This window comes from Eublepharis macularius, chromosome 1 (assembly GCF_028583425.1).
Source record: "Eublepharis macularius isolate TG4126 chromosome 1, MPM_Emac_v1.0, whole genome shotgun sequence".
Classification (NCBI taxonomy): domain Eukaryota; kingdom Metazoa; phylum Chordata; class Lepidosauria; order Squamata; family Eublepharidae; genus Eublepharis; species Eublepharis macularius.
In genome coordinates this window covers 132,473,970-132,497,935 of record NC_072790.1, presented here as the reverse complement: position 1 = coordinate 132,497,935, position 23,966 = coordinate 132,473,970, and the positions used below count along the sequence as shown (strand labels likewise).

The 23,966-nt window shown below is 44.8% G+C and overlaps 1 protein-coding gene across 3 annotated transcripts in view; it reads left to right on the top strand.

Annotated features, from left to right (window-relative positions):
- Positions 1 to 23,966, top strand: part of TFB1M (transcription factor B1, mitochondrial) — a 62,313-nt gene that overhangs the window by 20,604 nt on the left and 17,743 nt on the right. For all 3 annotated transcript variants that reach the window (XM_054969842.1, XM_054969843.1, XM_054969844.1), the window contains 3 exons: positions 3,330 to 3,438; positions 8,504 to 8,655; positions 19,953 to 20,072. In XM_054969842.1, the coding sequence (XP_054825817.1) occupies positions 3,330 to 3,438; positions 8,504 to 8,655; positions 19,953 to 20,072 (381 nt within the window). The remainder of the gene's footprint in view (positions 1 to 3,329; positions 3,439 to 8,503; positions 8,656 to 19,952; positions 20,073 to 23,966) is intronic.

Genomic DNA, 23,966 nt, shown 5'->3' with positions numbered 1-23,966 from the left:
TGGCCATGCTCTTACTCAAGTGTGCCAGCTTGTCACTGCTGTCAAGACCATAATCCTAGAAGAAAAAGGTAAATGTATCCAGGATGATATCTGCCTTGAAGGTATTGACCCTTACATTTCTGTTTGCCCCTTCAATGGGGGCAGCTATTGTTGTACAGGAGGAGTTGGATCAGTTTCCAGATCCATACTCCTGACACTCTTGAGGCAATAGAGACAATAGCTGTAGCCTTAATAGCCATGGTCATGGCCTCGTGAGCTCTTGTTAGCATGGCCTCTCTCTTCTTATCTAAGTGGTCACTGACTGATCCTTACCCATCTTCTGACCAGAGCCCAGATGACTGAAGAGTAGCCACTGGAGGTTCCATCGTAGGTACCTGCAACAACTCATAGCAAAAAAAAAAGGTAGTAAGTACAGTTTTTGTTTTGTTTTTTGGGACCAAGTTTGGGGATTATTAATTGGCTTATGGTGTAGAACACTCAGCCTTGAACCTTCTCCACAAATATTCTGGAAATGGGAGGACCTTTTCTGAGGAACCTTCACGAGGAAGTGACTCGTTTCCCTGGGCTGGATTTAGTATTCCCAGTCTAAGGGTCCTACTCCCCCAAGGCTAATTTTTACAGCTCTAAGGCTGAGAATGTCTTAGGTGTAAATACTGGTAGACCTCAGATTCTGACAGCTGGACTGACTGTTCTGGTAGGGATATTTCTTCCTTTTCCACATCTGAAGGAATTCATCCTTCTCCCTGTCATTACAAACTCTATCTGAGGGCGATCCCCCTGCTCCGTGGGGATCCCTGACTGATAAACGTTACAAACTGCCTTATTCTGACTCAGACCATCGGTCAGTGTTATCTCCTCAGACTGGCAGCAGATCACCAGGGTCTCAGAAAGAGGTTTTTCTCCTCATCTACCTAATCTCTTAAACTGGAGTTAATGGGGAACAAACCTGGATCTTTTGCATACAAAGCAGAAGCTCTTCCACAGAGCTACAGCCTTACTCATGGAGGGAGGAGGAGGTAGACACCACACCACTATTTCCTCTCTCCTGGTTAGTCTTAAGAGTTAAAAGGTTCAAAGACACCGGGAAAATTGCGCCCTTTATACATTACCCATCTGACAGGGAAAGGCAGGGCTAGATCCTGTTGTAAAAGCAGGGCTAAATCCAAAAGGGAAAGGCCTGCTGTAAAATCTCCAGCCAGGAGATTGGCATGGGCACATTCACATGGAGCCAGGGCTGAGGAGATTCCTGGAATCTTTATAGGGCCAAGGTGCTTCTGACTGGTAAAGTAACAGGATTTCCTCCCTCACAGCCAGTCTAATTGCTGACAGGAATTCTGGAGGTATAACACGCTCGGGGGAACACTTACGTGGCCCTCCTGGGCTTGTCAGCTGGAGCTCTGGGTGTCTGGATTATGTTTCAGCCATGTTTCTCCTACCAGGAGATTGGCAAGTGCATTGCGTTGTTTCCCGCCAAAATTGAGCTCCACCAGGTGGCGCTGTTCTCAGCTGGCTGGCTGAGGCACGCTGTTTTAACAAGCTCCCTCTGTGGAAGATGGAGCTGTTGAGAGGCCTGCATCTCTTCCAAGGCCATTTCCTTGCCGGGGGACCCATACAGCCTCAGAGGCATGCTGGTGCCGGCTGGGCCTGTTCCCGCCATCGGTAGGACGGCACTCCATGGGAACAGCCCATATTCTCCTTGCCAGGGAACCCATACAGCCTCAGAGGCATGCTGGTGCTGGCTGGGCCTGTTCCCGCCACCGGAAGGATGGCTCTCTGTGGGAACAGCCCAAATTCTTCTCCATGAAGCTTTCCTCAGAGTCCGATGACTCTCTAGAGACCATCTCGTCCTCTTCTTTTCTTTCTTTGGCAAGAGGAGTAGAAGAAGAGGAAATGGGAGGAGAGTAAGGTAATGAAGTAAGTAAGGAGTAAGGTAAAGAATGATTTGAGGAAGAAGAAAGATAAATAAGAGATAGAGAGAAAAAAGGCAGCAGAGCTAGTCTGCTGCAGAACTGCTCTCCCTGGAGGCAGGAACAGAACTGAAGAGAGGGTGGTCCCACAGGCTAGACAGGAAGAGGAAGAAAGTTAGTTCCTGCCTCCCTGATTGGATGGTGGGAATCACCCAAGATGTCCTCCGCCTCAGAGGGAGAAGCCATGTTCAGTGATGCAGAAATTACATAGGAGCATATTTAAAGCCACAGACAGTACACAGCATTATAGTTCACAGTCCTTATCCTTTTACCAAAGCATCTTTCTGAACCATTTAATTACCATATAGTCCTATTACAAAAGTCCTCCTGACTAATCTAGTTTTGCATAGGTTGTGGAAAGTCAGGAGAACAGGAGTCTTCCTAACATCATCAAGCAGGCCATACAGATAAGATGGGGGCCTGAACAGATAATGCACATGTATGGGGAGTGATTGATTTTTTCCCATTTGCAGGATGGCACTTTTCAGAAGCCCCTGCTCAGCTGAGCAAAACTGTTATGGTTTACTGGGCACTTACAGATCCTGAGCATCTGATCTCCCCTCCCCATTGGGAGATTCAAATGGGTGTATGCATAAAAAGGATGCTGCCCTTCACATGGTCACACTTCCTTCCACAGTCACACATATGCACTGAAGGAAAATTCCTTTTTTCTGGGCTCCTTCACAAGTGTGTATAGAGGCCTTAACCAATCTGGGCCTTGGGTTCTGGAAGCAGCAGCTTGCCAGTACCTGCTCAGCCAGTAGATTGGTGCTCACACATCAAAAGAGATCCCATGTTTTTACTCATGGTCATGAAACTATGCCTGTCTGGCATAGGACCATATTGTACTTCTTGTGCTTGATAGTAGAACCCTTTGTTTTTGTATGAGTTGTGATATAGTAACACAAAATTAACTTTTCTAGATTGTTGGGCTTGGGTTGTTCAATTGTATTTTATAGAAGGTGTATCTTTGGAAGAAAAATAGTTGGAATACCTTTCATCTTAGGGTTTGATTAAATGATATGCTAAATGTGAGTTGGGTTAGGGGAAACCCAACCCAACTCATGTTTAGCGTGTGACCAGGGACTTGCCTTTAAAAAAGTGTGAGGGAGCCAAATTGTCTCCTGAACCCTCCGGGGCTCTTTTCTGCTCCATTAAGGTGAAGAAAAGCCAGCATTGGCTCTTTGCTTTGGGGAAGAAGTAAGTGGATGCCCGGAAATACTTTGGTGGCCCCACAGCGCTGACAAACTCCACATTGGAGATCACTGATATGAAGGCTTGTGCACAAGTAATGTCAGGAAGAATATTTCCAAAGTTCAAGTGTATTAATTAACCTAATCTTTCTTTCTTTAAAAACCGCAGATGCTCTCTGATGCAGCTCCAGGAAAAGTTCGTATTGTTCATGGAGATATTTTGACATATAAGTTGGAGAAAGCTTTTCCACAGCATCTTAAGAAGAAATGGGGAGATGGTAAATATGCTAGAACCAGAGTTATCTAAAACACTTTTTAAAATTTCAATAAATACATTCATAGTAATGGTATGGGACTGTCTTAATGGTAAAACACCTGCTTTGCCTTCAGATCCCAGGTTCAGTCCCTGGTATCTCCAATTAAAATGTACGGATAATAGGTGATGTGAAAGACCTCTCATCTGAGACCCCGGACAGCTACTGTCAGTCACAGTAGACAATATTGGCTTGATAGGCTAACTTCCTGATTCTGTGTAAGGCAGCTTCATGTGTTCAGTATAAGTATTGATCTTGTTTAATATTTATCTCCTTGAGTATAGTATGAGTGTGCCTGTCCTGCTTTATGTAATGTTTTTGCATAACATGCCTTGGACCTTTATTGCAACTCCTCTTTATGTTATCTTAAACTTTTACCTAAGGAGGACTCTGGTCACAACCAACATTACCCCTCCCCCAGAGATTCAGATGTTCTCTACTTTAGCCAGGCTTTTTAACCTTCAAACCTTTGGGGGTTAAATCCCACCGCTAACACCACCTGTGGCATTTTGCCCCCTATGTGTGACTTATATATTGGTGCCTCTCTGATGTCCTCAGTGTTCCCAAAAGGTTTTGCTGCCTCCAAAGGCTTTTACCTTAGATTTTTTCCATTTGATTAGTATTAGAGGAAGGCTTAGTTATAGATGGTAGAATAACAGAATGATCAGCGCATTGGGGTGGGTGTGAGGTAAAAAAAGGGATCCTGTATTTTAGATGAAACAGGTGTTTTGCTTAACCAGAAGTAGAATTTCTTTCCAAGTTCGTATGTGTGACAATTTTAGAGTATTGATAAGCATATTGGTGGTTTAAAAACAGTTATATATTCGTAAAGGTATATGCACAGACTCAGTCACAAAGATTAATTTTCCCCATAGTATGTCACTCAGAATAATTTTCTCCTCTCACCCACACAGATGCAGATTCTCAGGCTTCCGCACAGATAGCCTGACTGTACTAGACTTTCCATCTGTTGAAACTTAGGTTGCAAGGATACCTTGAGGGTGAGGGAGGGGGGGCAAGTCAAAGGCTGGAGTAAAAAGGCCACTGCTTTATTGGTTACAACAGAAGGAGAATTGGCATAACCTAGGACGTGGATCCAAGCATTGGCTGGCTACCTGCCAGCCAATGACCCCCTCTGGCTGAGGGGGGGAGGGGCACCAAGGGATGACAGTAAGTGGGATTCCTCATGAGTGTAAACCTTTGCGTGTGTAAAACTGTCACCTGGAAGTGAGCATGCCCTCACAGCCCGTAAGCCGGGCTTGTCCCCTCCATGTCTCCCCCCAAGATCCCTCCATTAGGAGGGAAAGAGAGCATGCAGGATGTATTTCCCCACAAGAGATCCATTCCTAATGCCAAAGCTATCACAAGAACCCCAAAACTGTTCCCACCAAAGTTCCTAGAGCTGCAACCAACCCCTCACTTGGTTCCGGCTGTCCTGCAGCCAAATGTCCTGTCCCTGGCTGGACAGATGTACCTCATCCGGACAGAACAAGAGCTCCAGCTGAAAGCAGACGTCCTGGTGATGAAGAATGAGGCCCCCAGCTGCATCAACAAATCGACCCACCACCTTGGCCACTTTCTTCCTTGCCAGGTTGATCTTCCCAGAGGAAGAAGCCCCACGCCACAAGCAATGCTCTAGCACATCCAACCACAGGATACTCAGTCCCGGAAACTGTCCCAAAAGCGTCCCCAGGCCTGCCAGAATTGCCTGTGAAAGGTCCACTCCAGGCCATATGTCTTAGTCATTCTCCCCAAGCTGAATCACAGCCGCATCTGGAGGCCCCACTGGTCCAGAAGTCAAAGAAAGGAAGGAAGGAATTAGTTCCAACACATCCCCCTAATGCCAAACCATGTGGGGGATGGAACATAGGCAGCCTCCCCCCAATAACCCTCCTACGAGTCCTCCCTCTCCTCAGAGGACTCATCTAATGATCCCCCACTATCTGATGTGTCCTGATGGTGAGAAGGTTTCATGACCTTGCATGTCTTATGACTCCTCTTCCCTGCTGGTCTCTTCCTTCTGTCGGGGCTCTTGGAGCTGCTGCTGGTAGAGGATCTTCCTGCCTCCTCCTAACTGAGAAATGAGCTTCCCCAGTGACCCAACCAATCGCCTGGAGGTGCACCTCGACAGGCCCTAGATTCGCAGCCTCTGCCACTGCCCTGGGTCCAGAGGCAGCCAGTTGCTCGACTCTCTCTGTGACAGTTCTAATTTCCTGTAGAGGACCTGTAGGGAGGGTACAGTTACGTCCGTTCCCTGAGGAATGCCTGCTGTGGCCCTCAAAGGCAGCCCCCCTGCTTGTCCAGTATGGGGGCCCACCTGGCCACAGCTGGAACAGGCCCTGAAAGCCAGGCCCTGACTTCTCTGCCCTCCCTACGAAATCACCCAGGCATGGCTGATGTAAGCTCAGAGGGCCGGTCTCCCTTCTGCTTGCTTTGTGCCGGAGACCTGGTTACTGCTCCAGGGCTAGAGGGCCTGCTGCCTTATTGAGGCTTCCCCACCTCTTTCCTGGTTCCTGCAAGCTGTTCTGGGGCTCAGGCCCTGTGGCAGCAACTTGGTCCAGCTGTCCTTTGGGAGGCACCCTCACTCCCGATTGTCTCGGCAGTAAGCTAGGAATCCCCTCCTCCCCTCCCTAAGCAGAGCACGCCACATACTTCTTTGTGAAAGTGTGTGTGTGTGTGGGGGGGGGGTAATGAGGCTGCACTGAACATGGTGGCCTGCAAGCAGCAGGCAAGGGCCTGCCATTGGGGCCCATGCTATGGTCGCGTGTCCTGGCCAGTGGCCAGGCCTGTCACTTCTGCTGCTGCCTCTTGCCGCTCCACCACTGCTGCTACTGCCTCTGGCACCACTGCCACCTCCCACTGTTCTGCCAGCTACCTGAAGGCCTTACTACCCCTGCATAGGCCTGCTTGCTTGTATGTTGGTCTGGAGCTGCTGCCTGCTGTGGCTGCCAATCAGCACCAACTGCTGACAGGGCCCAGTTGGCTTCGTATTAGGAGTGTGCAATTTGGGAATCTTTACAGAGCAAACCGAAGCTCAGAGTAGCACTTTTCTTGCTGTTTGCAAATAGCAAGAAAAGTGTTGCTTTCAAATGCCCTCCGCTTTACAGCTGATGGGAGGGGGATGTCAGCTGTCATCCTATCAGCTGAAAAAAGCAGCTGATTTGAGGGGAATCCCCCTCCTGTCAGCAGAAAAAAGTAGTCAGCATTTAAAGGCTTTTTTCAGCTGATGAGAGGGGAATCCCCTCCCATCAGTTGTAAAGCAGCCGGCATTTTGAAAGCAACACTTTTCTTGCCACTTGCAAGCAGCAAAAAAATTGTTATTCTTTGCCCAAAACTTCCCCAAGCGATACAAATTGCATTGGGAAGCTTTGCTTCGGGATTTCCTAATCAGCTCAGCAATGCTGGGGCCAATTCGGGAACTCTGAATCTTTCCAAATTGTGCCCAATTCCGGTTAAAAACCCAAATCGGAAACCCGAAGTGCACACCCCTACTCCCTATTATATATGATCTGCTGGCAGACCTGAGGGAAGCCTACACTTCACAGGTCTGGTGGCAGGGCCCATCCCCTGTGCCCAGTCAGCCCACCACTGATTGGCTATAGACCAGTTTAAAATTTCAGCTCCTGCAGGGGCCGCTAAAAGCCATCCAGGTCAGGCATGGCGGCGGCCCTGTCCCACACCCCACCAGTGTAGCCCACAAACAACAGTCTGGGCTTGTGTTCATGCACAATGTAGGACTTTCAGGCTTCCACACAGAATCACTGAACTAGACAGAATAACTTCTCTCTGAGACTAACTAAACACCTTTCTCTCTGAACTCTCACAAAACTGTTATTCACTCCGCCCCTTAGGATAGAACTACCATTCAGTCACAGCAAATTTCATTCTACCTTCCAACTCCCCTCCTTCTCACATAAGCGGCCTACATTTAAATCCATAGTAACGAATATTCAAAACCCCGTATTAACATTCAGAAATAAAATACACAAACATTTACATGGCAAAACATTACAACTTGCATCCATGAATTAGCCATCATCAAGCTCTGACACATGACTGTATTATTATTTGCATTATTATTTGAGAGTTTAGGGTCTCCAGTTGATGAAATAATTTGATGTATGAAGGGTGAAATGTTCCTACTTACTTATTTCTTTACTTTTTTTGTACTGGTCTGGTTCTTACAGGGTTCTCCACTGAGCAGCCCTCATCTACAGTTCCAAAGCCAATATATCAAATTCAATTTTCTGTTGCTGGTTCCATATTCTAGTGGCTCATACTAGTTCTTTAAAACTTAGCAATTAATTAAACCTTTATTTATTTGACTCTTGTCACCTGCTCACCCCAATTTCTGTATAGTACAAGAAGTTAATCTTTCTGCAAAATCTTTTCTTAGGAGCAGCTCAAAACAATAGTGTCCTTCCAATCACCTTTTGCCTCTCTGAAATTTTAATATGGGCAGGGAAGAAAACTGCCATTTTAGAGTCTGAGTGATGGTCACTGGAAGTGCATTAGTTAAGGGTAATCCCTCTGTAATGAAACAAAATATCCTGGGGGGTGAGGAATGGATTGATTGATTCTGCTAACAATGATAATAACAATGTCTTATTTGGAACAAATAAATGAATCACCCCAGCTGCTGGTGGTTTGGAGAAGGAATTTATAGCTGTTACACAACTTCAGAATATACACCACTGTTGATAATGTTTATCTTTTATGTACTGACATGGAAGTGATGATCGATTGTGGCTGATAGTATGGTTATGGAGAAATAGTAGACAACCATAGTACTGGATGCCATGGTCATCTTATTTCAATGCCGAACCCTCCTGCGTGTAGGTATAAAAATACCTAAAAGATAACCTTGCATTTTTTCGGTGTATGTATGTGGTGTAGTATAAAATGTAAAATATGGATGAGGTAAATGAATAGTTTGTGTGCTCTATGACAGTGTGTACTGCAAGCATGCATTAATGCACAGGATACTTTTATACCGAGCAGTCACTAATTCTTAAAGTTTTTCTTACAGATCCCCCAAACATACATATTATTGGAAATCTACCTTTCAGTGTTTCAACTCCGCTAATAATCAAGTGGCTTGAGAATATATCTGAAAGGAATGGTCCTTTTAGTTACGGTAGAATACCGATGACTCTAACATTTCAGAAGGAAGTAGGGGAGGTAAGTTTGCCTGTTGACTTGTTTCAACATCTCTAAACTGTAAAAGGCTAAAATATGTAAACAAAGATATCCTCAATAAAAGTTAACAGTGCAATCCTAAGAACACCTTCCTGGGAGTAAACCCCATTAAATAGACATAAGTAGGATTCTAAGTAGATGTGCTTTGGATAGGACTGCTCTGTTTTTGGAGGTAGTTTCTGTATTGTGTACCCCTCTTCCCATTATCTTTACTTTAGTCATCTCAAGGTTTGTGGGAGATAGCATTCTGCCTATCTTTGGTAATATCAAAGTTCCCAACTGAATTCTGCAAGTACAGAAAGATAATTGGGATGTCTATAGGTTTTGACCTCTGTAAGAGGCTGTGGTAAAGTGTCTGTTTTGCATGCAGGAAGTCTCAGGTTCATTCCTGGCATCTGCCATTTAAAATGATCAAGTAGTAGGTAATTAAAGATCTCTGGCTGAGACCCTGGGGAGCTACTGTCAGTTACAGTAGATAGTGCTGACCTTGATAGGCAACTGGTCTTACTTAGAATAAGGCAGCTTCATATGTGTTTTGATTATTGAGATCAAAATGGGTTAGGGAAACAATTAACCATTTTCTCTACAACCTCATTCTAAGAGAGAATATAATGCTGCACCAAACTTATTTCTAATAAACAGTTCTTGGTGAAATTCTGACTTCTGTCAAAGTCATAGACTTGCACGTGTCAGAATGACTCTATCCATGATGCTATCGATAGCCGTGTCCTTAAATCCATTTGTGCTGACAGGATACAGTGCTTTGCTGGTGGAAGAAAATTACTCCAGCATGGTGATACTCTTGGTGTAAGCTTCATGCTAGCATAAGAACTGTAAGTGCAAGGAGCCGAAAGAGGATGGCATGATGCTCTAGCATGATCTGTCTGCAGGGGAGTACAGGATTCCAACTTATTTTACAATCACAGTGCACGCTCAGCAGTATATGTTCATCAGCGGTCTTCCTGTGCAGTCCCACATGGGACTGTGCACACGCAGGCCTGCCGATCTTGGAGATTTTTATAGCTCTGAGCCACTAGGGGGCGCCCTAGCCTCCAAGCGCGCATGCACGGCCGTCTTTTCCCGCCGAAAAATGGCTCCTAGGAGGCGGGGCGCCCCCGACGTACCCTCAGTTCCTCTTTTGCCACTGACTGAAGAGATTCTTGTTAGCTCTGTTCTTGGACTTTTCGTTCGAGTTTGGAATATGTCGGAAAAAGCGTTATTTAAGAGATGTTCCACCTGCGACCGCAAAATGACCAAATCGGATGGTCATTCAGAGTGCCTCTATTGTCTTGGAAAAACGCACAATCCGCAGGTCTGTAAACACTGCCGCACCTTCACTTCGAAGGCCAGGGCAGAACACTCAGGGAGGCTTCAAGCGTATTTGTGGCGGCGCGCGATGGCTGCGACCGAGCCCCCTGCTCAGGGCAAGTCCCCAGCTCCCGAAAAAGCTTCTACTCCAACTTCGAAGTCGTCGGAGAAATCGTCCCGCCCGCGACACTCCCCGACATCTAGCGTTTCGAGGTTCCTGAGCCCGGGGTGCACAGTTCGGAGCTCCTCGACGCCGGCGATCCCGGCTTCGTCGGATCCGACTTCGGAGTCGAGGCCAGCATCGGAACCTTCGGGTTCCAAGGCAGGCGCTTTGTCTGGAAGAGAGGGCTCGATAGCCCCTTCGGAACCGAGGACATCCCGCAGCGGCTCCGTGTCGGACCGCCCACTTGCCTCGGACTCGGCGCCTCCGGTTTCCATTCTGGAAAAGAAAAAGAAGAAAAAGAGGAAGCACCTGTCTTCCAAGTCTGACAAGCAAGTCTTGGAGAGTGTAATCACCCCCCCAGCAGGTGCATCAGCAGTCTCTCGAACCCGATCCCCCGAGTGGTCACCGTGGTTCCGGGGACGCGTCCTCCCCAGGAAGAACGCCTGCCTCTGTCAGGTCTCGAGAATCCGATGTCATCATGGTGGAAAAGCCTCCGACTCCTTCGGGATTGCCCCGATCACCTTCTCGTGGTTCCTGGTCCTTGCGATCTTCTCGGTCCGATAGAGGACGTCCATCCAAACGTTCTGATAGATACAGTCCGTACTCGAGACATCGCTATTACAGGGAGAGTTCCTTCGGTTCTGACCGGGAACCGAAACGCCGTTCACGCTCCCCTTCCTTGCCAGCTGCGTCCATAGGGGGTTCCAGACGGACCCCGGGCCCTTCTGATACCGATTATGAGGACTACCTTACCTATGATAAACACTATGATTCACCGCCGTCAGAGTCGCTGGACAGAACCATTGGCCCATCGGAGGAAGCTTCTCCTACGGAAGACTTCCGCGCTTACAATGAGTTGCTACAAAGAATGGCAAAAGCTCTTGAGATCGAAGTGGTCTCCTTGGAACCGCGTTCGAAGGACAAGATTCTCAAACACATGTATTCGGGGTTGACTCCAACCATCACCTTTCCCATGATTGAAGGTTTTGTGGAGCTCCTGTCTGGGCTTAACTTGCAGCCTGCCTCGACCCCGGCAACTAATAAGAAGATTGAAATCTTTACCGGGTTAAGGACGAACAGTGTCCATTCCTTTCTTTACACCCTCCTCCTTCCTCTCTGGTAACGGAAGATATGCAGGCAAAACCCAAGCAAGAGTCCCTTTCAGTTCCGTCCGATAAGGACAGTAGAAAAGTTGATTCCTTGGCCAGGAAGGGTCTACACTTCTTCAGCCTTTGGCATTAAGATAGCCAATTATGCCGCTATGATGGCTGCCTATCAACTCCTTCTGTGGACAAAGGTGGCTACGTTCGTCCCTCAGTTACCTGAGGACCAGCGGATCTTCCTCCGAGTTATCCAAGAGGATTCTGTCCGACTATCGAGACATCAAATTACTGTTAGCCGAAATATGGCTGACTCGTCTGCTAGGGCACTGTTATCTGCCTTGGTGCTGAGAAGGTTTGCCTGGCTGAGGACCACGGCTCTACCCATGGATACGCGTGCCAAGGTGGAGGACCTACCGTTTGAGGGTCAGAACCTGTTCTCGGATAAGACAGATGAGTATCTGTCGAAGAAACGCAAAGACAGGCTCACGGCGCGCTTGTATGGCGTTTCACAGCACCAGTCTAGTCGCCCACAATACAAGCCGTATTCCAGGTATCGTTAACAACGATATCAACCTTATTATGGGTACAGTTCCCAGAGGCAACATCAATATCAGAGCCCACAGCCCTCTTTCCAGAGGAGGAGACAAGGGCCCAAGCCCCAACAAAGCAACCCTCAGCATCAAGCCAAGGAGTTGGGACAGGCACAGAGGCAATTCTGACAATTACAGGGCCCTGAGCCCTTTTTTGGGGACAGACTATTTGCCTTTTTTGATGAGTGGTGTGAGATCACATCAGATGTTTGGGTTTTGGACATAGTTAAATTTGGATATAAAGTTGAGTTTGTTCACTACCCTAGTCTCTCGCTCCCTGTTTTTTCTTCTCAATCACCCCAACCCGGAGTGGTTTCAGAGTTATATGCCTTGCTTTTAAAAGGGGCTATAGAGGAAGTCCCCTCTACCCCCCCTTCCTTGGGTTTCTATTCCAACCTTTTCGTAGTGGACAAGAAGGATGGGGGTCTTCACCCCATTCTGGAACTATGAAGGTTGAATAAGTCCATTAAGGTACGGAAATTTAAAATGACCACACTGCAAATGGTGTTGTCCTTATTGCCCCCAAATTCCTGGTTTGGGGTATTAGATCTTAAGGATGCCTATTTCCATATTTCCTGACCACAGGAAGTTTCTTCGCTTCACTTATGGCTCTCAGATGTTCCAGAACTGTGTTCTCCCCTTTGGGTTGTCTACAGCCCCCAGGGTGTTTACGAAATATGTGGCAGTGGTAATTGCCTCCCTTAGGACGCAGGGCTGCTGTATTTTTCTGTACCTCGATGATTGGCTCATCATGGGGTAGTCTGTAGAAGATGTTTCCTGCCAGATCTCTATCACGCTGGCTGCCTGTTTAAAGTTGGGGTTATCTGTGAATCTAAAAAAATCAACACTTACCCCTACTAAGATCATACAATTTATTGGAGCCGTTATCGACGGGTGTCAGAATGCTGGTTTCTTACCTCCCGACAGGGCTGGTAAACTGACTGCCCTTATTAGAAAATTTAAAGGGTGTAGATTCCAGCCTGCCAGGCGTGTTCAGGTCCTGTTGGGCTACATGGCTGCTACTACGGCAGTGGTGCCTTTAGTGAGATTACGAATGAGACCGCTTCAGGGGTGGTTTTCTAGGGCCTTTAACCCGGAGCGGGATTCTCAACGTAAGAAGTTGAGTATTCCTTGCAAAGTTCTATCTTCCTTGGACTGGTGGTTACAAGTTTCTAACCTTTTTGAGGGTGTAGGCTTTGGGTATAGGCAGCCTGACCTCTCCGTTACCACTGATGCCTCTAACCTAGGGTGGGGCGCTCACTGCCAAGGGTTTTATGCCCATGGGTTGTGGGACGAATCAGAGTGTGAAGAACATATTAACCTCCTTGAATTACGGGCGGTTTACTACGCCTTGGTCTCTTTTTCTGAAATGGTGTACAATAAGACTATACAAGTTTTAACGGATAATACTACAGCCATGTTTTATTTGAATAAACAAGGGGGTACACTGTCTAGGACCTTATGTGAAGAGGCGATAAAAATTTGGGAGTGGGCAATTGACCACTCGATTTGGCTGATGGCTGTTCATATCCCAGGTGAAGAAAATGTCACAGCTGATCATCTTAGTAGACTAGCGGGGGACACGCATGAGTGGTCCCTTCACGATAAATATTTACATCCTGTTTTTGCAGAATGGGGGACCCCAGAGTTAGACCTTTTCGCCTTGGAAGAGAACTACAAGATTCCCCAGTACTGTTCCAGAGGAGGCGTCAGCCTCGAGTCTCTTGGGGACGCCTTTCAGTTGAGTTGGTCAGGTCCCCTTCTCTACATGTTTCCCCCGATTCCTCTGTTAGCCAGGGTATTGTCCAAAATCCAGATGGACAGAGCGTCAGCAATTTTGATTGCCCCGTATTGGCCGAGGCAGCCGTGGTTCCATGCCCTCATGAGACTGCACAGCCGGATGTGTCATCTTCCGGATTGCCCAGATCTCCTGTCGTTTCGAGGGGTGCTTCATCACAAAGTACATTCACTCAGACTGACGGCGTGGTTGATTCTCCAGGACTAGGGTTTTCGACAGAGGTGCTGCGCGTCCTCCAGAATGCCCATCAGTTGTCTACTCGGCAGTCGTATTCCCTGAAATGGAACAAGTTTTCTGTTTGGTGTAGAGACAGAGGGATTGACCCTTCAGCTTCCTCCCTCTCTGAGGTTTTGGACTTTTTATGGGGTCTTAAGCAATCTGGATTAGCTAATTCTTCCGTCAAGGTGTATTTGGCCGCTATTTCGGCTTTCCACCCTCCTATTGATCGGAAGACCGTTTTTTCCCATTACATGTCTAAATTGTTTCTGAAGGGGCTCAATAATTTATTTCCCCCGATTAGAGTGCTAGTTCCGCAGTGGTCACTGTCTTTGGTGTTGACGCGACTCCTTTCAAAACCCTTTGAACCGTTGGCATCCTGCCCGTTAAGTTTATTATCTTTCAAGGTAGCTTTTTTGGTAGCCGTTACATCTGCCAGGAGGATGGGTGAGTTAGCGGCTCTCTCCTGTGATCCCCCTTATTTGAGCATTCATCAAGATAAGGTGGTCCTTCGCACTAAGATTGAATTCTTACCTAAAGTGGTGTCAAAATTTCATTTGGCACAGGAGATCTCGTTTCCTGTTTTCTTTAAAGATTTTACCTCAGAGGCGGAGAGATCTCTTCATACCTTAGATGTTCGTAGAGCCCTCCTTTTTTATTTGGATAGGGTTAAACCTTTCCGGAAGGACTCTCACCTTTTTGTTTGTTTTGCGGGCCCTAAGAAGGGAAGGGGAGCTACCTCTCAAACCTTGGCCCGTTGGGTGGTGCAGGCTATTTTGTGGAGTTACAAGGGTGCTAACTTACCTTGTCCCTTGGAGATTCACGCTCACTCCACTAGGTCTCAGGCGTCTTCGGCAGCTCTCTTGAGAGGTGTTCCGTTACAAGATATCTGCAAAGCGGCGTCTGCAGACACATTGGTGAAGCATTATGCTTTGGACGTCCTGGACAGGAAAGAGACTGCAGTGGGTACAGCGGTCCTACAATCAATATTCCTGTCGTGATACCTCTACGCCTACCACCCAGGTATTTATGCTTTGAAATCTCCCATGTGGGACTGCACAGGAAGACCGCCGATGAAAAATAGTGTTTCATACCTGTAACTGTTGTTCATCTAGGTCTTCCGTGCAGTAACACATACCCTCCCTCCTTCCCCGCTAATTCTCTTGGTACTTACCTTGCAGTCGGCGGCGAAAGAGGATCTGAGGGTACGTCGGGGGCGCCCCGCCTCCTAGGAGCTGTTTTTCGGCGGGAAAAGACGGCCGCGCATGCGCGCTTGGAGGCTAGGGCGCCCCCTAGTGGCTCAGAGCTATAAAAATCTCTGAGATCGGCAGGTCTGCACATGCGCAGTCCCATGTGTTACTGCATGGAAGACCTAGATGAACAACAGTTACAGGTATGAAACACTGTTTTTCCCTAGTTGGGCTTGTAGGTTTTATGTATCAAGGGGGTACTTTGTACTGGGGCTGTATCACTATGCTCATAGGGAATTGCTACACAAGTGAGCGCACACATACCCTCTCTACATTTAAAACAATTGTTAAAAGACAAGCAGCCAAAACTTAAGGTTGGCCCCTATGGTGGCCACTTCAGTATCTCCCAGGGTCTTGACTTTTCCCCAGTTAACTGCCGTGCATGGGTGACTGTTGTGATCGGAATAGCACTCCTATTTCCCTGGCTCTTTGTCAGAAAGGTGAGGACTGAGCAGGCTGTCTGTGTTTATATTATGAGGGATTTTGAACCCTTGACTTCAGGGAGATATGGAGTTGTCTATAACAATATTATTTGTAATCCTGTCCTTCCTCCAAGGGGCACAGGGACATTTGGTTTTCTTCTCCCTCTTATATTCTCAGAAGCCCCTTATGAGGTGTGTTATTCTGAGAGAAAGCATCTAATGCAAAATTACTCAGCTCTAAGAGGAATTTGAACCCAGTACTCTAACCACTTCATCTTTGTCTTTCTGATGCCAAATGTTGTTGCTAAAATGTTTGCTGCTGTCTTCTTGCTCTGTGTGCTGCATAAAGGCTGTAGTTCTTTGTGTTTACCTAATTAGGTTTTGTGAGAGAAAGGTGTGTGTGTGTGTGTGTGTGTGTGAGAAAGAGAGAGAGAGAGAGGGAGAGGGGGGGAGGGAGAGAGGGAGGGAGGGAGAGAGAGAAAATACACAGCAGGTTGGGCAGTGTCATAGAATTAGATGAGATGTGTTTTGCAGCTCCCTAAGACAGCCCAGGCAAATCCGATCTTACCAGATGTCAGAAGCTAAGCAGGGTCAGCCTTGGTTAATAATTGAATGGGAGACCTCCAGAGAAGACCAGGGTTGCTGTGCTGGGTCAGTCAATGGCAAATCATCTCTGTTAGTCTCTTGCCTTGAAAACCCCAGTAGGGGTTGCCATAAGTTGGATATGACTTGATGGTGCTTTGCACTACCACCAAGAGTGATGTAGCCCCATGTCATGCACCTTAATATGTGAAATCTATGTTTCCAACAGTTCTTATGCACTGCTGAGGGTATGCCATAATTGGTTGCATAGTTAGCTAGAGTCCTGTCCTCCATTGCAGGAAGACAATGAGGAAGAATGTGGTCAATAACAACAAAATTCGATGTATATACCACCCTTTAGGACAACCTAATGCCACACTCAGAGCAGTTTACAAAGTGTGTTATTGCAACAATCTCCCTGTGAGGTGGGTGGGGCTGAGAGAGCTCAGAGAGACTTGTGACTGACCCAAGGTCACCCAGCTGATTTCAAGCAGAGGAGTGGGGAATCAAACCTGGTTCTCCAGTTTAGAGTCTTGTCACTCTTTGTAACCACTATACCAAACTGGTCCGTAATAATAATATTTGGTTTATATACCACCCTTCAGGACAACTTAACACCCTCTCAGAGTGGTTTACAATGTTATTATAGTCTGGAGCTGTTCATGAATTGCAATGGAAGTAATTCTTCTGTAATTACAGTCACATGACAACTACTTTTTACTCCTTGCACTTGTAGTGTTCTCTCAGCAGAAGGCTTATGCTGACCCAAGGGCATCATTAACCTGGAATAAGTTTTTCCCACTGGCTGAGTGCTGTGCCCTTGACAGCAATCAGGATTTAAGGACAATCAGTGAGAATCACTTGTGAATAGCATAGGGATGCCACACCCCGCCCCCACTTACCTGGCCAGCGGGGGGGGGGTGTGCACCTTCCATGTGCACTCCTGTGCGCAGCAGCCGCCTGGATTGGGCCCGTTTTGGCCCGGATTGGGGCTGCTGTGGAGCGTGGGAGTGCTCCTGCCCTCCACAGCAGCCCAAAATGCACCCGTTTCGGCCCAAATCCAGCTTGTTTCAGGCCCATTTTGGCATGGATCAGGCCCGTTTTGAGGCGCTGCGGAGTGTGGGTGTGCTCCCAGGGGCCGTGTGATGACACCACTTCCCGGAAATGATGCCATCGTGCTTGTGGGAGCACGCACATGCTTTGCACGCGCACACCCCCCACTGCCGGAGGTAAGTGGCAGGAGCCAGTCCCCCACCGGGAGGTAGAGAGGGTCTGGCAACCCAAGAATAGCATCATTCTGACTTGCACAGCCCATTACTTTAATAATTTGTGGCTGGTTTTTCATCCCCCATCCCCGTTAATCTCAGCTTCCAAAATGAAATTGCTGCAGCCAGTTTAGATTATCTAGGGAGTCCAAAATGACTATTTGTCTTTGGAAGTAAATGTTAGGTCTTGGCATTTTAAAATTTTGAAATGTTCTTTTATTTCTACCCTATTTAAAAAAGAACACGATTTTTTTTACTGCAAACATGGAGGCTTCCACAGATTTGTAGAAACATTTCCTCTTTCCATACCCGCCCATGTTGAGCAAATTTTTTGATCCATACTCAGAAGTCAGCTTCAAAATTAGAGACATAGATGTTCTAGTTAAGGTGAAGGGCTCATCTGAGCCAAGCCCTCCAGACACTGCAATTGTGTGACAAAGCAGACTCCTTTTATCAGCTCTCAGTCCATGTGGCTTTTGGCACAAAAGCTCTGTTCAGTTTGCCAATATAATTGATAGTGTGAGTTGCTATTCTGTGCTTAGTGATAGGGCCAACAGATTAGGCTTTCAAATCTAAAACAAGTTGGAAATGGAGAACAGTTTGTTAGCAGTGAAAAGGAAATACAAAGCGTTGAGAACATAAATGCAGTCTGTGCTTTATATAGCTTTAACCAGCTGTATATGCTATCAAGTTCTTTTTCTTACATGTGACATGCAGATTATAGTGTTTCTGCAGATAACGTAGCTTAAATGAGATGCAAAATAGCATGCACAGTTAAGTTTCTTGTAGTTAGTTGAAAAGACCTAAATGTACAGGAAATGCAGCAGCATGATCATGGCAATAGAACAAGCTGGCTTTGGTAACTGCTGTTGAGATTCTTCTAGTACTACTTTTTCTGATATTTTTTACTGTTTTTATTGGTTCTTTGAGTCTTCCTCTGAAGGGTTTTTGTTGTTGGTATTGGGTTGAATTCAAACTTCCATGAGCAAAGCTGTACTCACAAAACAGAATATTTTCCCCTCTAGCACATCTGTGAGAAATTGTCCTGGGCGTTAAGGGACCTCTAAGAACAGCAGTGGGTGTGATATGGAAATATGCTATTTGAGTAAGGATTTGCCTTCAAAAAATCCACACCCTCCTAAAATGAAGCTTTGACCCTAGTTATATAATATTTATGATATTGCCATTGTATCAGATATGCAATGTCTACCAGTTGTAGAGTGTAAACAATTGAGAGTTTGCAGAGAAGAAAGTAAGTTAAAGTTGTACTTGTGTCATCAAGTGCTGAGTTACTGACACTGAGCAGTTCCTTCCCTATACTTGAAGTGAATAGCAGTTATTATTAAGAGCATTTAAGTATTATCCTCCTGCTAAGAGATGATTTGTCCAAGCAACTATTACTTGCTGATCCTTTCTTAGCTTGTTTTCTGCCTTCACAGAAAGTTTGTGGTAGAACCTGAGCATATTTCAAGAGCAACTGTGTAGGCACTATGCTAGGACAGAAAATAAGATGAACTTCTGTTTTTAAAACATTATGTTAAAATGTCTTCCAGTTAGATGTTACAATTCCAGTAAGAATAGGGATGTGACAGTGAAGAATCCACATATACTTTCTTTGCTTTGTATTTCAGCCATAGGAGGCTACTTTTTGAGCTGTGTTCTTTCTAGGAACTCTCTCCTCCCAAGCAGTTAAAAGGGAAAACAGGGTTGTACATACCTGTAACTAGTGTTCTGTTGCTTCATAGTGCTATTTATTTATTTTAAAAAAATTATTTCCTAGCTTTCTACCCTTATAAGGGACATCAAGGTGGCTATCAAATCAAAACGTACGTAATAAAATCACAATAAAATCGTTACAACAATTAAAACTGGATCTTTAAAAATATGAAGACTTAAAAACAGCAATTAAAACATGTACAATAATCAAAAATTGGACACGGAGGGATCACTGAGGACACACCAAATGAAACAAAAAGAGTTTTTACCTGCTGGTGGAAGATGGCAACAGAAGGGGACAGATGAATCTGCCTGGGGAGAGAGCTCCAGAGTTTTAGTTGCATGACCAAGAAGGCCTCTCCCAGGTTACCACCCGCCTAATCTCAGAAGGTGGGGGCATGTGAAGTAGAGCCTTTGAAGATGACCGTAGTGGTCAGGTAGATTCATAAGGGACTAGGCAGCCATTTAGGTATGTTGGTCCCAAACCAAATAGGGTTTTAAAGGTGAACACCGGTACTTTGTTCCCAGAAACAAATTGGGAACCAGTGTAAATGGACCAAAATTGGGGTGATATGGTCCCTACAGCCCACTTCAGTCAACACCTTGGCTGTAGAATTATGCACCAATTCTGCCTTATTTATCGCTTGGGTCATTGAATCCATGTTGTGTATAGAGATCTGTTAGCACTTCTAAAATGCTGGTGAGACTTTTATGATTTTTCTTGCTCACTATACTTAATTCAAACAGATTTTAAAGGGCATCTTTGATTAGGATGCTTTCCATTTTTGCTCATTTTTCAAAATCAACTTACTGTTTGATAAGCCTGGAAGAATTCATTTGCAAAAACAATTCTGTTTTCTTCACAGAGGCTGACAGCTAGTACAGGAACCAGGCAGCGTAGCAGACTTTCTATTATGGCTCAGTATCTGTGCACTGTTCACAATTGCTTTACAATTCCTGGCCAAGCTTTTGTCCCCAAGCCAGAGGTGAGTCTGTTTTTTTATTCTAAGAACAAGAAACTGTAGACTTCAGATATACCATCATGGAAAAAAAGTTGGATAGTTTGATTCTGGTGGGCATGGAGTTGCTTTAATTCTCTAATATGAATGAATGAATCATGAAGTTTGGTTCCAAAAGACTATAAAGATGTGCATTCCATACTAAAGAAACATTTATCGCTGGATGAAAATAATTGAACTAAGCTATGTTTTAAAATCAAGAGAGTAGGACATGGTCATAGACTCTAGAAGGAAAATGAATAAAAGAACATTCATATCATAATCCATGGATCTCCTTAGCAGTGATCTCCAAGACAATAAACAGTTGATACGGATCGTGACAGTTGTTTCATATAAGACCTAATGGTGGTTTTTTTTCTTTGAGGTATTTTGGGGTGTAAAGCATATGTAAAAATAAGTGCTTATGTGAGTTTAATGGGAATACATGGGGATGCCCCCATGTATTGAAGAGAATTGTCTGCAAATTAAATCTTTTATAAGTGGTAATAATCATTTGAATAACTCCTGTTCCACAGTTTCAGGTACATGGATTACTGCATTGCAGCAGATATGCTATTAACTGAGGTTTTGGGCTCATGCTTGTCTACCTTCTTCCCCCTCCTCCATGAGTCTGGGGATGCTCCTAAATCCTTAAGAGAATCTTGGTGCTGAGAGCAAAAGGTTCCATGGTATCTCTTGAGAGCTAGGCTATTAAATCTACCACAAGGTGGATTTTCCCTCATTAAATTCTTGGTTAAAAGAATTTTACAGTCCTGATGCCTTCACTTTCAGAGTTGTGAAACTGCAAAGAGATACCTAGTTCCAGTCTGACAGTGGTCCACAGTACCGCAGCTGGTATTTACAGCTGTTCTTGGAGTGTGGTTATCAATTGTGTTGTTCCTTAACAGTTTGGTACTAGGTGGGAAGAAGGAAATCCTGTTTCTATCCCTCAACAATATTTTTTTCTCTTCAAAGGCTTTCTCCTTTCCTCTGTACAGAGGGATGAGACTTCATCTTGGAAGTCACTGTGGAGTATAGTTTTGCTCCGATTTCTGTGAGCTTTGGATTGCCAATGCTGATATTTGCAGGGCATGCAATGGAGCATATAAACTAGTTTTAACGAGTGCTTGGGATGTAAGAAAACATCCCAAGCAAACAAAGTTATAGGGATTCCTGGAACTGTAGGCATTGTTGATCAGACTGGCACTACGAGGGTTGTTGGTAAAATAATGGTCAAATGCCTGGAGACGAAATGTAAGCTGAAAAGCTTCTTAGTTTGCCTATTACCCTTGACACAGAATCTAGGTAGATGTTTTATAAATCAGCAAAATCACTTGAGGATTATGTTTGGTAGCAACAGAAGAAATGAACCATTATCATTTTATAACACAAAATTGTCCTAAGCAGTTATAGCTCAACTGCTGCAAACTGATACTCAGATGTTGCTTTGAAAAACTTCTCCAAGCAGTAATAGCATTAGAGCCAAACAAGCTCTGTTGAGGCAGATGTAGAACTGAGTAACACAATGCAAACTAGACATTTTCTCAATAGTACAGAGTAAACAGTGTGTCCTAATCAGAATAGAGATGTCTGTTTCCTTTGTTAAGTATTTTTCTCAATTACTGTTTTCCAAGTAATTCTGAATTAGAATTTCAACACAGCGTTTGTATATTATGTATATTTACTTTTTGGTATGCTCCAGGCATAAAGTTATTCAATTCAGTCATTATTAGTACTGTGGAAATTTGGCTTTTCTAAGGGCATTTCAAAAGATAAATATTGTAGCTGTTGCCCCCAAAAAAGCCAGTTTGAGGGAGGATTTTGGATGTGAAAACTTAATTTAAATTTCCTGCTTAAATTTCATGATCACTGTTTGCCTTTGGATGCTTGCTTGCTGTCTCTGTCAGCGAAGGTGATAAGATACTGAGAGCCATACAGGTACTGTTTTGAGCAGTTTGAAAGAAAAGCAGTTTATAAATGTGTCAAATATGTGCAATCAATTCACTCTGGAATGCTGGTATGTTTTTTTTCTTTATTTAATTAAATAGAAATACTTACGAGATGGTGGTTCAGAGATACAGAACCAAGGTGGATTTCTCAAAGTTTACTTGGTTTGGGTCTTGCATTATTTAGTTTTCTTTGGTTAGCATGAGAGAAATAGCAGTGTCTTTTGCCTGAAACCTTATGGGTCTACAGATGGCCCTGCATTTGTTATTTTCTCCCTTCATATCTGTTGAGAAGAACAAGCTGTTTCTGTGCTTTGGTTTGGCTTCCTGAGCCGTCTGTTTCCATTGTGACTTGCCTTTTGCTTTCATTGCTAGAGTCACCCACGTGTTCCTCTTTGATCTTGGAAATTGCTGCTGTGTGGCAGCTATCTTTCAATCTCATTTTTGTCCAGACTTTCCTCCAAGGAGCTGAGAGGCATGCTGCTTCTTTCCCCATTTTATCCTCACTACAGCTCTGTGAGGTAAATTAGGTAGAAAGAAAGTGGTCCCAGATTACCTTGTGAGCTTTAAAGCAAAGTGGAGAATCTCTCAGATTGTTGTCCAACACTGTACACCACACCATCTCTGGCACATTGAGAGAGATGTGTGGTTCCTTATGTATGTACATTGGATGCTTTCTACTGTGTCTGTGATGGACTGTGTATCCTTTTTATAATTTCTTTGTGGTACCAGATGATACAGCCTTCTGCTTAAATATTGTAACAGGAATACATGCCTGAAGGGAGGGTGCTCACTGTTGTTAATGACTGTTCTCCTTCTCTGTCTCCCTGCATGTGGTGCTTTCTTTTGCTCTGACATGACTTTGTTGGCAATAATTGCTGGTTATTTTACTTCCTGAGCTGTAGCTTTGCGGCCTTTGTCAGGGTATTTGCGAATCTTTTTAGCTGAGACTGGTAGGAGTTTAGCGTTTATGGCCCGGTGGTACTTGAGCAGTGTGTCATTTGGTTTTCCTTCTTGAGGAAACATTAACTGGATTATATGGATTATTGTAATCTGTAGGGGGCAGAAGTGTGAAGAATCTTTTTGTGCCATGATCATAATCAGTCTGTGGCCTAATGACCATTGGGTGGAACATGAATGCTGCTTTGGACCATTTTCCTGCATTATGGCTAGGGTTGGTTTTTTTTTTTTTGGTGTTCATTATGTGAAGAAATTTCTTTTTATTTTAGACACAAAGTTTGCATTGAACATACAGTGGACACAGATTCTTAAGATAAAATAAATACAACACTTCCTACATATATCCTAAAAAAAGTTGGTTTAATAGAACTACTCTACAGAATGTACTACAGTAGCCAAATAAATGTCATAGTCTTTTTTAAAAAACATTTCTCCTTGTAGATATAGAGACCAGTAAAACAAGTTCCTTGTCCAAGGCTCATTTCTTTCCCAATCTAGCTGTTCACTACCTTTTCGTTCATCTTTTAAGAAATGTGTCAACCTTTGTATCCATTAGTGAAACATAAATTCATAGTATTGGTACTTGTTTTATATGCGAATGTTATGTGTCCTGAATTATTAGCCAAAGCTTCCTTCCTTTTATTACTTCTCTGCTTTTTTACCAAGAGATCCAAATTTGACCTCTCCCCACAATGGAGATGAGGGGTTCCCGACAGTGATTAATAATCATTTCAGCTTTTAGAAAGAAGGTTCAGAGGAGCAAGGAGCTAATCATGCTGGCAAAGTAATTACGAACAGAGTAGCTGCAAGAGCTGTGTGTGGCAAACTGCCAGTAACTGTGGAGCCTGATCCAAGTGTGTCTTTCAAACAAGTTTATATAATACTTTAAAGGAGTCAAATAATAATACAGGCAAACATAATGCTGAAGTACTTATCAGTTATCGGTAAGATAAATTTTTTTAAGTCAATTGCTTAG